Source organism: Rhinolophus sinicus, chromosome 9 (assembly GCF_057876585.1).
Source record: "Rhinolophus sinicus isolate RSI-liver-muscle chromosome 9, RSI-T2T, whole genome shotgun sequence".
In the NCBI taxonomy this organism is placed as follows: Eukaryota; Metazoa; Chordata; class Mammalia; order Chiroptera; family Rhinolophidae; genus Rhinolophus; species Rhinolophus sinicus.
This window is the reverse complement of record NC_142509.1, coordinates 17,635,504-17,652,712: the sequence shown is the minus strand read 5'-3', so window position 1 is coordinate 17,652,712 and position 17,209 is coordinate 17,635,504. Positions and strand designations below refer to the sequence as shown.

At 42.1% G+C, this 17,209-nt stretch overlaps 1 protein-coding gene across 1 annotated transcript in view; it reads right to left on the bottom strand.

Moving 5' to 3' along the window:
- PI4KA (phosphatidylinositol 4-kinase alpha) overlaps positions 1-17,209 on the bottom strand; it is a 112,247-nt gene that overhangs the window by 74,866 nt on the left and 20,172 nt on the right. The window contains exons 2-9 of the mRNA XM_019710135.3: positions 13,980-14,096; positions 10,536-10,629; positions 8,005-8,093; positions 6,615-6,687; positions 5,769-6,028; positions 5,148-5,214; positions 1,839-1,987; positions 819-884 (exon numbers count right to left, since the gene is read on the bottom strand). Coding sequence (XP_019565694.2) covers positions 819-884; positions 1,839-1,987; positions 5,148-5,214; positions 5,769-6,028; positions 6,615-6,687; positions 8,005-8,093; positions 10,536-10,629; positions 13,980-14,096 — 915 coding nt within the window. The remainder of the gene's footprint in view (positions 1-818; positions 885-1,838; positions 1,988-5,147; positions 5,215-5,768; positions 6,029-6,614; positions 6,688-8,004; positions 8,094-10,535; positions 10,630-13,979; positions 14,097-17,209) is intronic.

Sequence of the window (17,209 nt, the reverse complement as noted above, 5' to 3'; positions counted from 1 at the left end):
AGAACTGACCCAGAGCAAACCACGCACAGCACATACATCTGTCGTTTGTACACCGCTTGCTGGGAGCCCGTGTAGGGCAGGAGAAGACACAATCTGCAGGCACAGAAGGTCCCTGGGGATCCCCCCTCTTCAGAGCTGACCCCAGTGGTACCAGGCACTGTGTGCCTCCCCATCAGCTGAGAGAAAGAACATCCTTCACAAGGAATCTGGGTCCAGCACACGCCCACGGCAATCCTCAGCCTGGCAAATGGCAATTGCTCTGGATCCCAGCACTCAAAAGGGGACAGACCTAAATGTTCCCTGAGGTTTTGAGACCTCCCAACACCAACATTTAACGATTTTATAAATAATGCTATAGACCTTGGTTCCAGATACATTAAAATCCAGGGTCTGTACGTGCCCAGAAAGTCTGAGGGAGTGTGTACTGAGCCCAGAGAAGTGGTTTTGGAAGCACCAAAGGAGCGAGGAAGGTAAAAGAGCACGGGCTTCAGTCAGGGGACCCAGGGAATTCCCAGCTCTCCTGGTGACCGTGTGACGAAGGCAAGTTAGTGAGTCCCCTGAAGCTCTCTATTTCACCTGTGAAATGGAGACACTGACCTCCTCACAGGCACTGGGAGGTAGTATATATTTAAAAGAACCTGGCATCGAGCAAGCTTTCAGTTGATAGGTGTGTTATCATTATTGGGACAAGGGAAGTTGAGCTGAAAACTCACTGCCAAACCCTTCCACTCCAGCCCCACACAAACCCTCCCTGCTCTCTTCACACACAGGTTCACGGCAGGCGGATCTCAGCATGACGTCCACCAGAAGGGACGTACCTCTATTACACCGGCTGTAACCGCATCCAAGGATTTGAGAACAGGCTCCTCAACAATCTTCTTCACCTACCAGGGAAACAAGGCTTCGTGAGGCACTTGACAAACACAGTGAGAAACAGGAATGCCAGCTCCTTCTACCAAAGAATAAATTGTGTTGATGGAAAAACCACATAACAGGCCCATGTGGTGGAAGATGTGATGGAAGAACAGGCCACAATATACAAATTATGGCTCCGTATCAAACCATACCCACAAAATGCCCTAATTCTGCCATCACTTGAAACTTCTTTTCTTATCTAGATTGGAATGACATAAAAACAGAAAAGGAACCAACTCTCTCAAATGTGCTGATGTTAGATGTCCATTTCCAGGATGTGAAAACATTCAGACTCCAGTCATCACTGCCATTTTCTCCAATCCCCTCCCAGATGTCAAGGGCACCTTCACAGCCAGCCCTTGGGCACTGATGGCTGCTCCCTCCTCCCCAAGCCTTGCGCACTGGCTCTTCCAAAAATATAAGAAAAGCCATTTGAGAGTCCCATTTCAGGACTCTGACAATGGCAACATGCCCTCTCTGACAGCACCTCAAAGGCCATCCAAAGGTACCCAAATATGAATAAGCTAGGTTTTGTATTGATCCGAATAGAGCAGCCCCTGAGAGGGAGTTAGGTGCAATGGAAACTGGACTTGGGGTCAGATTCCTTGGGCTGAGCCTTGGCCCTGCCCTTGGCCTATGGATCCTTGGTATATTTGACACTTTCCTTACCTCTAAAATGGGGATGCATTGCTGCCTCCCCCATATGGTTGCTGCAAGGATTAAATGAGAACATATCGCACAATTGTTTTCTGAATGTTAACTCTCCTTCCTTCTTTAGCCTGAAAATTATGGCTACTAAGCTGTACTCTTAAATACTGAGAAACTCCTAGTTTTTCCTTTAAAAAAAAATACGGGATTACATCACTGGCAATTTTACGTATTGATACACCCATGGTCTGTTTATCCGTTAATGCTCTGCTTACCAAGTTTAGGAGTTCCCGAAGCATTTCTAGTGGAATACTGAACTCCTTATAGGTGACGCCATTGAATAGAGGAGACACTGAGAAGCTGGAACTGATGGTGGAGAAGTAGTAATCGGGCTCCAGGACACTCCCATCAGGTAAGTAAGAGACTGATGGAGAAGAAAGCAGGAAAGTCATTCACAGTAACATGTGAGCAAGATACCTTCTCCAGCTGATTCCCTCAGTAACTAACAAAGGCATAGACTTTGCTTTTGTTTATACTCCAATTCCTTGTTTTTTAATTAAGAAGCAAAGGCTAGTTTGCAAATCCTTGGGGAGTGATGCCAGGCTCAGATATAACCATGTCCTATATTTTCAACCCAGACAATGTAACTTAACAGGTGGGAAGAAAAAAAAAAAGAAAGAATTACATACACCTTTTTAAAGGTTGAGAGATGTGAAAGGTTGACATCTACAGGGCCCCAAAGATATTCTACCATCAAAATTAGAATAAAAATGCACACTACTAAAATTTTAAAGTCAGAACAAAAATAAAAAGCCAATCATCCAACACTTCGTAACAATATCAATCTATAAAAAAACAAAGAAGAAATGTTATGACTTTCTCAAGCACAGAAAAAGCAGAGTTGCGTTTATCCCAATTGCGTCAAAGCTGATGTGTAGTCTCTGATGAAGACCTGACTAAAGGTCGGTGGGTCCCAAGAGGGGAACCCAGCAACTTACAAGGAGGGGATGGGCGGTAGTACTGAGAGGAATGAGACGCTGGGGGCCAACATAATAAAGGCCCCACTGAAGGAGAGAATGAAGGAGGAAAGAAGGGAGGGAGAGAAAAAGGCTGGTGTAAAGGGGACAGCTGGGGAGGGAGGTAAGAAGTTATGTGTGTGTATAAAATGTATGTGAATATATACATTGTGTGTACAGGTACATAGATAAAATGGAGTATTACTCAGCCTTAAAAAGGAAAAAGGGGGATTCTACCATTTGCAACAACATGAATGAATCTGGAGGACCTTATGCTAAGTGAAATAAGCCAGACACAGAACGAAAAAAAGACTGCATGATCTCATCTATATGTAGAATCTAACAAAGTCAGAGACACAGGAGCAAAGAGGTGAGCGGTGGTTACCACAGGCGGGGGTGGGGTGGGGGGTGGGGACATGTTGGTCAAAGGTACGAAGTTGCAATTATGTGGGTTGAATAAGTGTAGAGAGCTAACACACAACCTGATGACCATAGTTAATAATACAGTACTGAATACTGGACATTTGCTAAGAGAGTACATTTCAGGTGCTTTCACCCACACCCACACCCAAAAAAAGAAAAAAATGGTAACCATGTGAGGAGATGAGTATGTTAATAGCTTGACTGTAATAATCATTTCACTGTATATATAGAGAGGGTGCCAAAAAATGTATACACATTTTAAGAAAGGAATAAACTATATTAAAATTACACTGATGGTAACCACTGTGAGCACCTCTCGTAACTGCAGAAGTCAAACGTGACTTGTATTCATCTTTTGTTATGGGTATATATTGAGTATTACAATTTCAATACAGTTTCTTTTCTTAAATCGTGTATACTTTTTTTGGTACCCTCTGTGCGTGTGTGTGTTCGTTATCTTAAGTATACGCAAGTGTATTTTTAAAATAATAATAATAATAAAAGACAAGAAGTTTGTGGCCAGAAGGCATCTCCCAAATGGACACCATGACACGAATCTGAAGTCCTGTGTGGCCGAGCCAGTGTGCAGTGGGCATAGATGGAGGCCAAAGATGAGAACTGCAGGGACCAAGGATCTAAGATTTGGGACTTCTGCAGGGGGGTGTCACTGAAAGTTTTTTAGCAGGAAATTAAATGATAAAATTTATGCTTTTAAAAAAGAATTCTTAAAAAGAATTCTTACAGCGCTATGGAAGAGGAACTGGAAAGAGAGAAGGGGAGACTAACTGTAAGAAAAGTCTGAGTGAAATGGGAGGGATGGAGCAAAAAGAGAAGGAGCTGGGCGGCCGGATGGCTCAGTTGGTTAGAGAGCGAGCTCTGAACAGCAGGGTTGCCAGTTCGATTCCCACATGGGATTGTGGGCTGCGCCCCCTGCAACTAAAGGACCACGACTTGGAGCTGATGTGCCCTGGAGAAACATACTGTTCTCAATATTCCCCAATAAATCTTTAAAAAAAAAAAGGGAAGGAGCCGTGGTTTCCTGCCTGTCTCTTCGACAATGAAGCGTACTTTAGACAATGAGAAAATCGTCCAATCAGCTCACCTCCACAGGAGAGCGGTGCTCAGGCTGTATCTGCTGAACAAAGCTTAAACAGTGAGTCCACACTTGGGCCCCAATCTTGAGTACTCACTGGAAGTGCTTAGAGAGGGTGGCCCCACTGGGGAGGGGCCCTTGAGTATAGAGAGCGATTTACCAAGGAAAGAGAAGCCTTCGAGGATACAACATGGCCGTCCTCAGATGCCCCAAGGGCATACAGGTGGCAAAGGGGAGGTTTAAAGTCTAAAGGAATATATTCTAGGACAAGTGGTTCTCTCTGGGAAGTGGGATTTGAGTGGGTGGACTTGGCCTTTACATTTTAACATATACATAGACTATAACATGTTATATTCTCACATATCCAAAAGATACTACCTGCAAAGTTGCCCACATTTGAGTTCAGATACTCCCCTTTAAAAAAAAAAAAAAAAATTCCCCTCACATCTTTCAAGATCCTCTTGAGAAATGCTCTTTTAGCGAATGGCATCATCCGAAAATGGAACAGAAGGCATGATGAGGCATGGAATTCTGATTCCCCCTCTCCTATCACTTACTCAGTCTTACTTCCCTCGAGGATAAATTGAAGGCAATTTTAATACATGTCTGACCCTGCACAGGGCTATCATATGAATCAAATTCAGTACATTCTGTGAAAGTGCTTTGTGAACAGTGAGGCTCTATAAAAAATATAAAATGCTCTTTAATATTACCTATGTACTTAATGACCCTGAAAAAAGACATAAGAGAAGGACCCACCATTAGTACTTCTCCCTGAAAACCAGTGCTTTCACAGGTTAACATACTAAAATTCTAATCCCAGGCACAGGGGGGTCTGTAGATTATTTTCTGCACTTTTCTTTCTGTTTGAAATATTTTCCAATTAAATTTTAAGAAGTTTCAATGCAAATGAGTAGTCTGTAAAAGCTTGACACTCGAGATGTGTGACAGCAGAGCACTGGCATTACCATCCCTAACATGACAAGAAATCATCACTGTGACCCTGCTATCGAGTGCTACGTCGACATTCTCGGCAGAAAGGTGAAACCCACCTTCAAAGCAGTGAAAGGCGGATACTCCAGGGGAACTGGGAGGGGGCATTCCACGTTCAGGGCTGACCTGAAACACACAACCATGCTTACACATCAGAAAAGACCAGTGAGACCTCAGATTCATCTTAGACAAGGTTCTTTCTGCCAGCTCAATGGTTGGACTTCACATCCTGGACCAAACCTCACCTCCTCCCTGAAGCCCACCGCAGCTACAGCATTCTCTACTATATAACAAATCACTAAATTCTCTACTATATACCAAATCACTAAATTCTTCAAGTCTAACGTACATTTTATACTTGATTACTGAGCTGAATTATTCTCAGTGTTTCGTGTCTATCTTTTCTCCATGAGTCAACTATATACTTCTTTAGGGGACCAACTGTCTCCTGCTCAGAATAGAGTTTGGCACCCAACTGCTAGGAAACGAATACTTTGTGACTAGGAGATGACATCACTTAGAAATCTTAAAAAAGACACGGCCTTTATATTAAAGAGAATTCTAGTGAGACTCCTTTAGGTTTTCTAAGTTTCCTCAGACTACACACAAGTGGGATTTTCTTCGTGTGAGCACTTAACAGACCTCTCTGCTCTGCTCTCTTCCCAAGAGTGCAGCCCCACCTGAGAGATGCTGGACACGCTGCTGGTCTTCCTCTTCAGGGTGCCCTCCTGACACACAGTCAGCAAATTGCTGGGGAGGATGGAGCGGAAGTCATTGAAGGAACGCCTCCGAATGCCCTCCAGCTCCTCTGGGACTCGGAGGGAATGAGGAGGGACTTTGGGAAAGAGTTTCGAGAGGAGAGACTCTTCTGTGTTGCTGTAACGCCCAAACGCTCGTGAAATTCCAATCAGGCATGGGATTGCATACTTGCAAAGGTATTCTAGAAAACAAAGTAAGACTGTTCTGATACCAGAAAGATACCTGCAAGAGAACCATACTGTACCAACCTACAACGCTGGCTCACAACTCACAACCCACCAACAAATCTGAAGGGTCAGAATAAGCCACAGCAACAGGGCCAATCTGACATTAACAACTTCAGACAATACTTCACACATACCTGCCCTCTTTGAGAGGTCTTAATCTATTCATGGCACACCCAAATCGATTATACAGCCTGTTATCAGGCACCTTTATTATACTTAAACAGTATATTTATTCCTCCTGGGATCATATTGATAGCCTTACACTAGAGGAAAAATGACCTTTGGAAGTCAGACATGTTATAAATGGTCCATAAAGGTGAGGTGACTTGTCCAAGGTCACTCAGCATTCAGGTAGCAAAGCTGTGCTCATGACCCTTATGTGCCTCTTAGCTAACACACAACAAAGGCAACCTAATATAGAAAGGTTTTCATCCATCACATGCACAGGGTAGTAAAGAACAGAAAAAAAGACTGGGAAAAAGCAAAGGAAACAATAATCACAAAATCACTTTTTTAAAAAGCCTTGATCTGTAATCATACCTTTTTCTTGAATCTCCAAGGCCTGGCACATGTCCAAAAGGACGTGCAAAACCTGCAAAAGTGCCTCTAGAATCTGTAACAGCCAAGGAAACAGAATAAAAAAACTTATAAACAGAATCAGCAAAATAGCACAAAATTAATTCAAAATTAGAAGCTTTAGACCTATCTTGTCCAACCTCGTATCTGATACATAACTCCCCACGTGACAGCTCTGCTGAAGCACCTGTCAACTGACCTTCCAGGGACACAAACCCTCCCTCTCTGGGCTGGTCCAGAGTTCCTCCTAACTCTGGGCCAATGTTGTCCACCTGGGGCGTGTCCCCACCAGCCATCTGAGCCACTCCTTCCTCCTTATTCCGCAAACAGGTGACGGGCCTCCAAATCCCTTTTCATGGCTAAATACCCCTAGTTCTTTTCATCCATTCCTTACGATTACAAGTCCTTTATGATACTGATTGCCTGAGTCTGATTTTACTATAGTTCACTGTGTCAGAAACCGTTTTGAATTGTAGTACTCAGGATAAAATATATTAATATTCCAGGGATGTTGCGACTCACCAAGTAATCACCAAACTCAACACAGATTCTAGTCTTTCATGTACATGTCATTAGCTTTTGGCAGCTGCTTTATACTGCTGGCTCAATGAGCTCATAGACACATAAAATACTTACATCTTTTTAACACATGCTGCTCCCAAGCTATGCCACCTCTGCTTATGTAGTTGGTGTTTTCTGCCTGTCATTGATCCCTACAAAGCTCATGGTATTAGCTTTAGTTCAGCATACTGGTTGTTAATTCCTGGCTTTGTGTTACCTACAAATGAGATCAACTTGCTTTCTGAGCTTCATTCACAGCCCTGGCTCAATTTGCTTCAATGGTAGGGGGCAGGCTACCAAAGGCTCCTGGTGGGGCTGGTACCTCCCCAGTCACCCTTTCAGGGGGTCCTTTGGGCAGTTCTGAAAACCCTCTGAATTCTTCTGGTGCTCATCCCATATGCCAGCACGTCAGGAGAGGGTCTGTCCAAGGCCTTGATGAAGACCAACTAGACTATATCCACCTCATTTCCCTCTACTGCCCGTCTTAGAAAACCCAGGCAAAGAAGAGAATGAAGTTGGTTTGACATGACTTGTTCATAATCACGTCAAAATTCTTACAGTTTGCTAATGCTACATGATGCTGAATAACCTATAGATGTGAAAAGAAATATTTTCTCTATTTCATATATTGAAGTTATGTCATCATCTTGTGTTACCTTCTCTTCTGATAAATGTTATTTATAGAAAAGCCCTTAACTTCCAGCCTGTTAACTTTTAAAATAATAACGTGATTCTAACGTATCTGGCTATCTCTTTTAATCTTACAGAAATGCACAAGTCACCACACACTTACCTCATCCCTAAGTGAAGGGTCCCTGTACGCCACATCAGACAGCAAAGTTACCAAGCAGAAGCTGAAGCTCTCAGCAACTGGGAGGGCGCCTGGAAGGCATAAAGACGCAAAGAAGACCAGTACCACAAATGAGACGCTGGGCCACACCTCCTGGCCACCCAGTTCAGTGTGTTCTCTCTCTCATACAGCCTGCCAAGGGACCGGTTTACAGTGGTGGCTGCCCTCGCTGACATGGGTCTCAAAAGAACAGGTCTGGGCCCAACATGTTTGCTAAGAAACACTCCTACCTTTCTTTTAATAAAAAAGTTTTGGTTCAATAAACTTAAATGTTTCCTAAGCCAATTTATAGTTTGACATTATAAGGCCTCTCAATATGACAGATTCCACTTTTTATTCCCAACCTGAATAAAAGTGAGAAATCAATTCTTGAGTATATGGAGGGTAATTGTCAAATACCTAGTACTGCTACTTTAAACTGAATTGAATGCTTGTATTTTCTTTTCTGCTTTATTTTGACAAATGGAGAAAATCCTAATAAGAGCTTCCAAAGAGTTGCTCTATTCCTCTTAGGTTTTTAAGCCCTTGCACTACTGAGCCTCCTAGCAGGGAGATTCTCAGGAGCTTGGCCTCAAGGTCGAGAACAGAGCACTACACCCAAAAGACCAAAAGCAAAGCAGCACTTCTATCAAGTACACCTTCAAAATGTTAGGACCATCGCTGTGTAGGTCCAATCACTATTAAATATTTAATCAATTTAATCAATACTAACTATTTAATCAAGGACATATAGAGCGGCCCACTATTTTATGGCTACATGCACAGTACACAGCAGAAGACTGTCACATTTCTACTTCTGCACTTATTTGAAGATGCAGCTCTAGGTCTTTTTCAGACTTGACCGCGCATCAGAATCACCTGCAGGGCTTGTTAAAATGCAGGCTTAGCCGCCTCCCAGGCCCCGCTTCTAATTCAGTAGCTCTGATGTGGGACTGAGAATCTGCATTTCTAACAAGTTCCCAGATGACGCTGATGCTGCTGGCCCAGGGATGGCACTCTGAGTCCATGTATTTAGAAGTGATACTTGTTTTGAAATAAGGGAACAGAAAAATAGAATCAAGGTCCACTGGTAGTCTACTTCTTCCCAAATTAGATAACAACAGTGGACATAAACGTCTGACCTTTGAACGTTCTCCCTATATTTAATCTGTACTCTTTTAAATTCCAAGATATGTGCATAATTTGAGATCTGCCTGTTTTAGGCACAGTATGTCACCAGAAATGACAAAAACCCAAACATCAAGGCATAAGCACGATGTTCATGAGAACAACAAAACCCATCTTTAGCAGACCGGCCACCATGCCACCAACAAAAAGGACAAGGGCCTTCTTTACAGCCACCTGCTATATCTGAAGGTGGGCCTCAGGCAAGCTGAAACGCTCAGAGAGATTACGTGGAAACTTCAGTCTCATGGGTCGTAGATTCTAAAACGTTGGAGGTCTTCCAAGCTAATTTTGGAGGCTTGGGAAATTAGTTTATGAGAACATCAACGTTGTAAGTGTTTAGTGCAACGCTTGGCATACAGTGGACGTGTGTAAATATTTTGGAAGAACGGGAAGGAACAAAGCAAGCAGGAGGTAGGGAGGGAAGGGCGGTGGAAGGGAAGAGGGAAAAAGATGATCTAACTTTCTCTCTGACCTTAAAGACAGATCAAAATAAAATACAAGTTAAAAAGAAATACACCTGAATTTATTCCATTTCTAAAGGTGCAAAGTTTAACTGAAATTTAGCAACAGCAATAAAGTGGTAAAACTACCGTGTTTCCCTGAAAATAAGACCTAGCTGGACAACAAGCTCTAATGTGTCTTTTGGAGCAAAAATTAATGTAAGACCCGGTTTTATTTTACTATAAGACCGGATATAATATAATATAATATAATATAATATAATATCCAGTCTTATTTTACTATAAGACCGGGTATAATATATAATATAATATATAATATAACACGGGGTCTTATACTAATTTTGGCTCCAAAAGATGCATTAGAGCTGATTGTCTGGCTAGGTCTTATTTTCAGGGAAACGGGGTATTTATAGTGAACGTGGGTTGGGTCCTGAACATCTATCTCACCCTTCCTTTTTGAGCAGCAATGCAGTTTGGAGAACTGACCTCATTCCAGGAGTGAGCCTAGTCATCTAAGGGTAACAGAGACTGGTTCAGGGACTGGCAGGTGACCCAATTCTGGCCAATGAGACGTGCGAAAAGGTTCCTGAAGGTCTCAATGTTCTTGCTCACTCTCAGAGTGCAATGGAAAACTGGCTTGCTCGGCCCTGCCCTCCCCCTCCCTCGTCCATGACAACAGTGAGTGGGCACAGTCCATGTTGCTGCAGACGGGCAGTTGTCCCACAGGCCTGGGTAGAACCATCTAGACACATCCTAACTGATGTGTTAGTATAATTAAATACTGATCCTTACAGATATTGAACATACACATTTTTCCTTGCACTTAGGGAACACATACAAAATTACCTCTGCCTTTACGAGCTGTGCTTTCTTCTACCCAATACACTTTTGGAAGACCTTTAAGAAGTCGAAGAAGGTAAGGAACCACAGAATCTTTGTGCTAAAAATAAATAAAAAATCATATTTACCAAAATAATACATGACTGATAGTTCTTTTTTTAGCATAGATTAAGGCCAAAATAAAGCATACCCACGTCCTAATCATCTTAAAGATGGACGTGCACATGACGTCACACCCTTCCTGTGTCCCAGCAGCCTGCACCACAAGTACCTAAGGGAAGGGCTAAACCCTGCCCTTCTGGAGCTGAGTGTTTGGCCTGGTTCTGGCCTCCTCGATAGCCTGGACCCCATGAGGGCCTCTGCAGAAGAAGGTATGTGTGTGTGCACACACTCAAAATTGCCTTCACTGAGAAGTGTTCAGAGAGCCCCCAAACCCTTCAGTGGGCCCCAGGATCAGCTCTCTGGACTTGAGAGAAGCTCACAACCATAAGCTTCTAAACTTGGTGATGCTTCTGTTGTTCGTGGCCCTTGTTTGTTTATTTAATCTTCTGTTTCATGTTTCCTTTGGCTCCTTTCCAACTGAACATTAGACTTTATAGCCATCATTAGTCAATGAAAAAATTACTTCCTTCTAGTTTCCAAACTAGCTAATCAACATATAACTTCATAACCTTCCATGATTGGGTCTTTTGGCTGTTTCCCTATTTATAGATATTCCAGTTAAAAATCAAGTTAAGTGTGCTCCAGAGAAGGATACTACTTGGTGTTCTAAAACACTGAACAAGCATGGGGTGATTTTGAAAACAAGTAAATCCTGTAACACTCCTTCCACTGAAAGGTGGAGTCGTTGAATTCACCCATCCTGGAAAGTGGGCTGCCTTAGTGACTTCCTTCTAGAGTATCTAGAGAGTAAGTAGTACACACGAGACAGCCTTCCTAGGCTAGGTTAGAGAAGGCAAAGCAGCTTCTGCCTGGTTCTTTCTCAGGATACTTTCCCTTGGGATTCAGACACTATGGGGTGACACAGTGACCTAGCTCAGGCCACCTGGAGAAGCCATGTACCCAGAGGTGCCCTGGCCAAGAGCCCCAGCTGAGGTCCAGTCCACAACCAGGATCAGTCTCTGGACACGAAGTGAATAAGCCTTCGGGTGATTTCAGGCCTCAGCCTTTGAGCCCCCCCAGGTGACACCTCATGGAGCAAAAACAATGACTCTTCTGACCTCTGTCTAAATTGCAGGTTCACGAGAAACAAAAAATTGTTGTGTTAAACCAGGGGTATCTAAACTTTTTGCAACGTTTTTCACCAAGGGCCATATGAGGTAAAATTCACAAACAGCCGGGCCCCTCACTCGAGGTGAAGTACGTATTGCCTCACCTGGTTTATTTAAGTAAACTAAGTATATTTTTGGAATTTGCTGCGGGCCAATAAAAAATGGATTGCGAGCCGCAGTTGGCCCGCGGGCCGCAGTTTGGACACCCCTGTGTTAAACCACTAAGTTTCTGGATAGTTTGTTATATGCCACAATTGATGACCAAAAAAAACCAGACAACTTTCTTTGCGTGAAAACAAAACAATTTCTCCTCTAAAGGATAAAAAGGAGCTGGCTACAACGTATGTCCAGGATCCTAGTACAGTAACAGGCACAAAACTCCAAAGGGTCTACATAGCACAGCTTCCTGCAGAGGAAGTAGCCTCGGTGCTCTTCCCTATATAAACTCTTATTGCTTTTGTAGCATGTGGTGAGTGAACTACTTCTGCTACTCTGTCCACCACTGCTGCCAGGGCAACCCATGGTGTGGACATAAAGGAGGCCAATGCCACAGCCCATGCTGGATGGAGGCAAGGAACATAAACCCCACGTAGACCAAGAGAAAGCTGATCCCTAGGGCCTGGGGGACTGGCAAAGCATGCGGGGCTCCTCTCCCGGGGTGCGTGAGGCCGGCGGGCTTCCCTGCTAGCACAGGCAGACTATATGGCTCAAGGGACATCAACTACCACCCTGGGCGCCTCCAATCCTTGCCGGGAACCCAAATTACACCAAAGGTGATTTGTATTCATCTCTTCCTTGTCACCTGAAAAAGCCTAATATAAGTATCAGGGACTTTCAGGTAAACCTATCAAGTAATATGTTTGCCAAAGATATTTTCAAGTAATACACATTTGAACAGCAGTAGTTTCTTATACAGATTTTTGAAAATTATTTTCCTCCCCTTATGTTTATATTTAAATTTAAACAGGACTTGGCAAATTAGAAAAGTAGGAATGATTTTCTTTCTTTTCATGTATAAATAAATTGGATAATTAAAATGCAGCTTCTACATCTAATTTTGGGTTTTCATGTGCCTTGGTCAGATAACCAATTTAAGTTTTAAAATATTGATCTAAAATTAAAATGCTTATGTCTTTTCCAAATGTATAAACAGCTGTAAAAATTCAAATATCTAACGTCTTTATTTCCTAACAGAGCATGATTAAACTTGGAATTAAAAAATGATTCTTGATTTGTAAAGTGCAAACTTAAGAGTAAAGTGACTATTGTGGTTTTTTAAAAAGCAAAAAAATTCTTGATAATGATAAAAATAAACAGATAAACAAATAAAAGATTGTATATCCAGTGGTCAATCATTTTCTTCAATTAGTCTTGATAAATACTAAAAAAAAAAATAAAGAGCTATACCATTTTTTGGTAGAGCTACAACATTGGTTTTTAAGACATCTTTAAAAGGCAAATTAACATGTACTCTAAAACTTAATTTCTATCTATCATAGTTTTGAAAAAGATGGCATTATATCAAAATTATCTCAAAGATTACTACCGTGTTTCCCCAAAAATAAGACCTAGCCGGACAAGCAGCTCTAATGCGTCTTTTGGAGCAAAAGTTAATATAAGACCCAGTCTTATTTTACTATATTTATTTATAGTAAAATAAGACTGGGTCTTATCTAACATAATATAATATAAGACCCAGTCTTATATTAACTTTTGCTCCAAAAGATGCATTAGAGCTGATTGTCCAACTAGGTCTTATTTTTTTGGGGAAACATGGTATCCTTTTAGAAGGAAAAAAATGGTTACTCTGAGTCTGACTGACAAGCATTTTACCTGAGATTGAAAATCAAGCCTATTCTAGAGGGCACACAATTACTTCACAAAAAATTTTAACTAACTTTCCGGCAAAAAAACAAAAACAAACAACCACTTTATTTTTTTTAACAACATAGTTTATTCACATAGTCCAAAAATCAAAATTTTCCAAGAAAGTGTACATTAAGAAGTCTCATTCCTACCTGTTCCACCTACCCTGTCTCACCCACTGCTAACCACTTTTAATACGTAGGTTCTATGCATTGTTCTGGCATTGCTTTAGGTAAACATAAGCAGGTACAAATTAAAATTCTAATTATACCCCCCTTTACACTGCAGAAACACTTAACTTAGTAAGGATTACCTGAAGATCAGACTCAATGAGAAAAATGCCCAACGCAATCACTGCATCTCTCCGTCTTTCATCTAATTGGAAGATCCCGTGGAAATCTACTGGGCACATACAAAGCAGCTTTTGGACCTAGAAAACAAGACCAAAAAACAAAACAACCATAGATTAAAAAATTATCAACCCACATTCAGGATAAACCAGCACCATAAAAAGCCATCGGTCTATATAACCAATAAGTCATTTTTTCCAATTAAAAGATCATAAAAAGGACATCTCCAGCTCCTGAAAGAATTTTACACATGCCCCAAACACACACTCTGAGGGACCAGGGCAGGTTACAATGATATACACACAGGGGAGGTAAAGCACAATGGCTAATGCCTGCCCTTTGGTGTCAGGACAGCCTGCAGTCCCCACTTCCCACTGGTGCCCTTATGCAGGTTACCCAAACCTACCTACAAGAGCAATGCCTCCCCGTAGGGGCTCTTTAAAAATCAAATGTGTGTAAAGCACTTAGGACTGTGCACAGAACATAGTAAGTGCTCAATAAACAATATCTATTATCACTGGACATGCTGTAATAGTGGCTAGCAGAAAGCAAGCAGACAATAAATCAAACGGAAAAAAATAGGAATACCTTCAAAACAAACCAACAGTAAATATCTGTCATAAAGAAACTAAAAATCTGAATGCAGTAGGACTAAGAAAACAGGAGATATCAATCTTGAAAATTTCTCCCACAAGAAGCTCTTGAACAGAACATTTAGACATCTTGCTGCTCAGCTATGGACCCAATGAGCAGTCACTCACTGACATTTATATGTTCCTGGTGGGATGTTTTAAAGGCTAAGTGTAGAAAATATATCCAAATGTTAATAGTTTTGAGAGGCAGGATGACCAGTGGTTTTATGTTTATTCTTTGCACTTTTTATACTTGCCAAACTATGTTCTAGGGGAAAATATTAGTTATGTAATCAACATCCAGGAAATTAAAATAAAAAAATATATATATACATATGGGGAGAGGGAAAAATCCATGTTTTTAAATCCTTAGGCAAATGAACATTAAGTAATAACAAGAGAGGAACAGAAATGCTACATTCCCGCTCTTCTTCAGTGTTTCTCCACAAGGAGAATGTGCTTCACAATCAAAGGGTAAAATAAAATACAAAGAGATCACAGTAAAGCGATCATTTCAGAGGCTCAGGCCACTTTCACCAGAGAACCACATTATCTTGATGGAAAGAGTAAAGTCTCTCAAGAAACATCTATAGAAATTAGAGATCTAAAGAAGGTGGATTTCTATCAGAATGAGTCAGTGACATCCAAAGAATGTTGATGAATGAATCCACGTGGAAACAGAGGGAAGAGTCCGGAGCCCTGACAAAGTCCATACACTCTGCCCTGTCCTGTGCAATACTTAACATCCTGCTCTAGAATACAAGAAGACATACTGTGTCTCAGACCGGGGAGGCGAAGCTAATGTGCTAGAAGACAGAATAGACACTCACAACTCATCAAAACTGGCACAACCTCATTATTAAATATGGAAAAGATGTCACTGTACAAAAAAAGACAACTCATCAGTATTCCCACATGCCACACACATAATGATGCTTACGATTTTTTTAAATTTAAGTTTATTGGGGTGACAATGGTTAGTGAAGTTACATAGATTTCAGGTGTACAATTCTGTAATACATGATCTATATATCACGTTGTATGTTCACCACCCAGAGTCAGTTCTCTTCCCATCACCATATACTGGATCCCCTTGGCCCTCATCTACCACCCCCCTCCCATGCTCACAATTTTAAATATCTTTGCTCTCAGTCCCTTTCTATGTCCCTGGAAGATTGCTTTGGGGGCAGGGTAAGGATTGTGTCTTGTTTTTCTGTTGCATATAAATAAATCTAATCTTGTCAATCTTTAGGGGAGTGAAATGCACATGGACTTTGGAGTTAGACCCAGAGTCGCATCCTGGCTCTGGCATGGCTCGCGTAGGTGACACGCTGATCCTCAGCTTTCCCGTCTATACAGCAGTCCTCATGGAGCTGGATGAGATAATGTGCCTGATACAAAGGCACAATCATTACCTGGACTCAGGACTCACTTCACAGTACATGATAAACATTGTCCACGCTACTGCTCTTCAATAACTTCCTTGAAATGGCTCCATAGGAGTTAATCTAGTCCCTGCGCCTGGAACTCATTCTATTTACTAGGCCCCTATTTCACCAGAGGCACCACCCTGGGTACCGGAGATGCAGAGTAAACCAGGATGACGGAGCCCCTGCTCTCATTCTAGACCTGAACACACACACACAGGTGAATATTAGAGGTGAGACAGTGTGAAGACAAACACAAATTTAAAATAAGAGGCTTCATTCAATTATCCCTGTTGAAAATAAGGGGAAGCCGTTTCCCTCTTTTTCTTTGTTCATTTACATTGAAAACTCACCACTGTAAGTACTTTTTCCTTTCTTTGAAACATACATAAGTCCTTTTGAAGACGACAATGACAATTTGTAAGCTTAATGACCTAGGAATGTCTTGCTCAAGGACTTGGAGGCCGTCTCTTTGGAATGTAAACATGAAGGGAGACTGCACCTGCATCTCCCAGTTTCTAGGGGAGGAGGAGCCCAGCTGCCGGGGGTTCTTTACTCCAAGTTGCAAAACAACCTCCTGTCACGAAGACAGAAGGAGTTTGTTTTCCCTCTGATTAAAGCCAACTGGCTAACACAGATGGTCACTCCAATTGCCAGGTAAATGAACTATGGGTGACAAGTGGTACCAAGTCCTCTCACCTGAGGACTAGCTATGGTTCACCTTGGAAACAGCGACACGCTGGGTTGTAGCCGCGTAGCCACATAAAAGGGAGCTTTCTTTCTGTCCTTGCATCTCTTAGCGGACGGCCCGTGATGCATATCACATTCTAGGTACCGCTTGTTCAATAATAGAAGTGTTTTCTGTCTCTATTACCTTTGTGAAGAGGGTTTCTGGGTTGGGACATTTTGTCTATATTTCCCCAACAATACTGCCTGCAGGGCTACTTTCTATGGGGTGATCAGGGAAGGCCTTTTTAAGAAGGTGCCCACTAAATTGGGTTTGATTAAGAAGGAACCAGCAAGGACAAATCAGGAAAGAGCATACTGGCAGAGCTCGCTGGGGCGGCAGCACAGTGGGAAAGGGAGAGCAGGGATGCTCAGAAGTCCAAGCGCAGGCAGAGATGACACCACAGG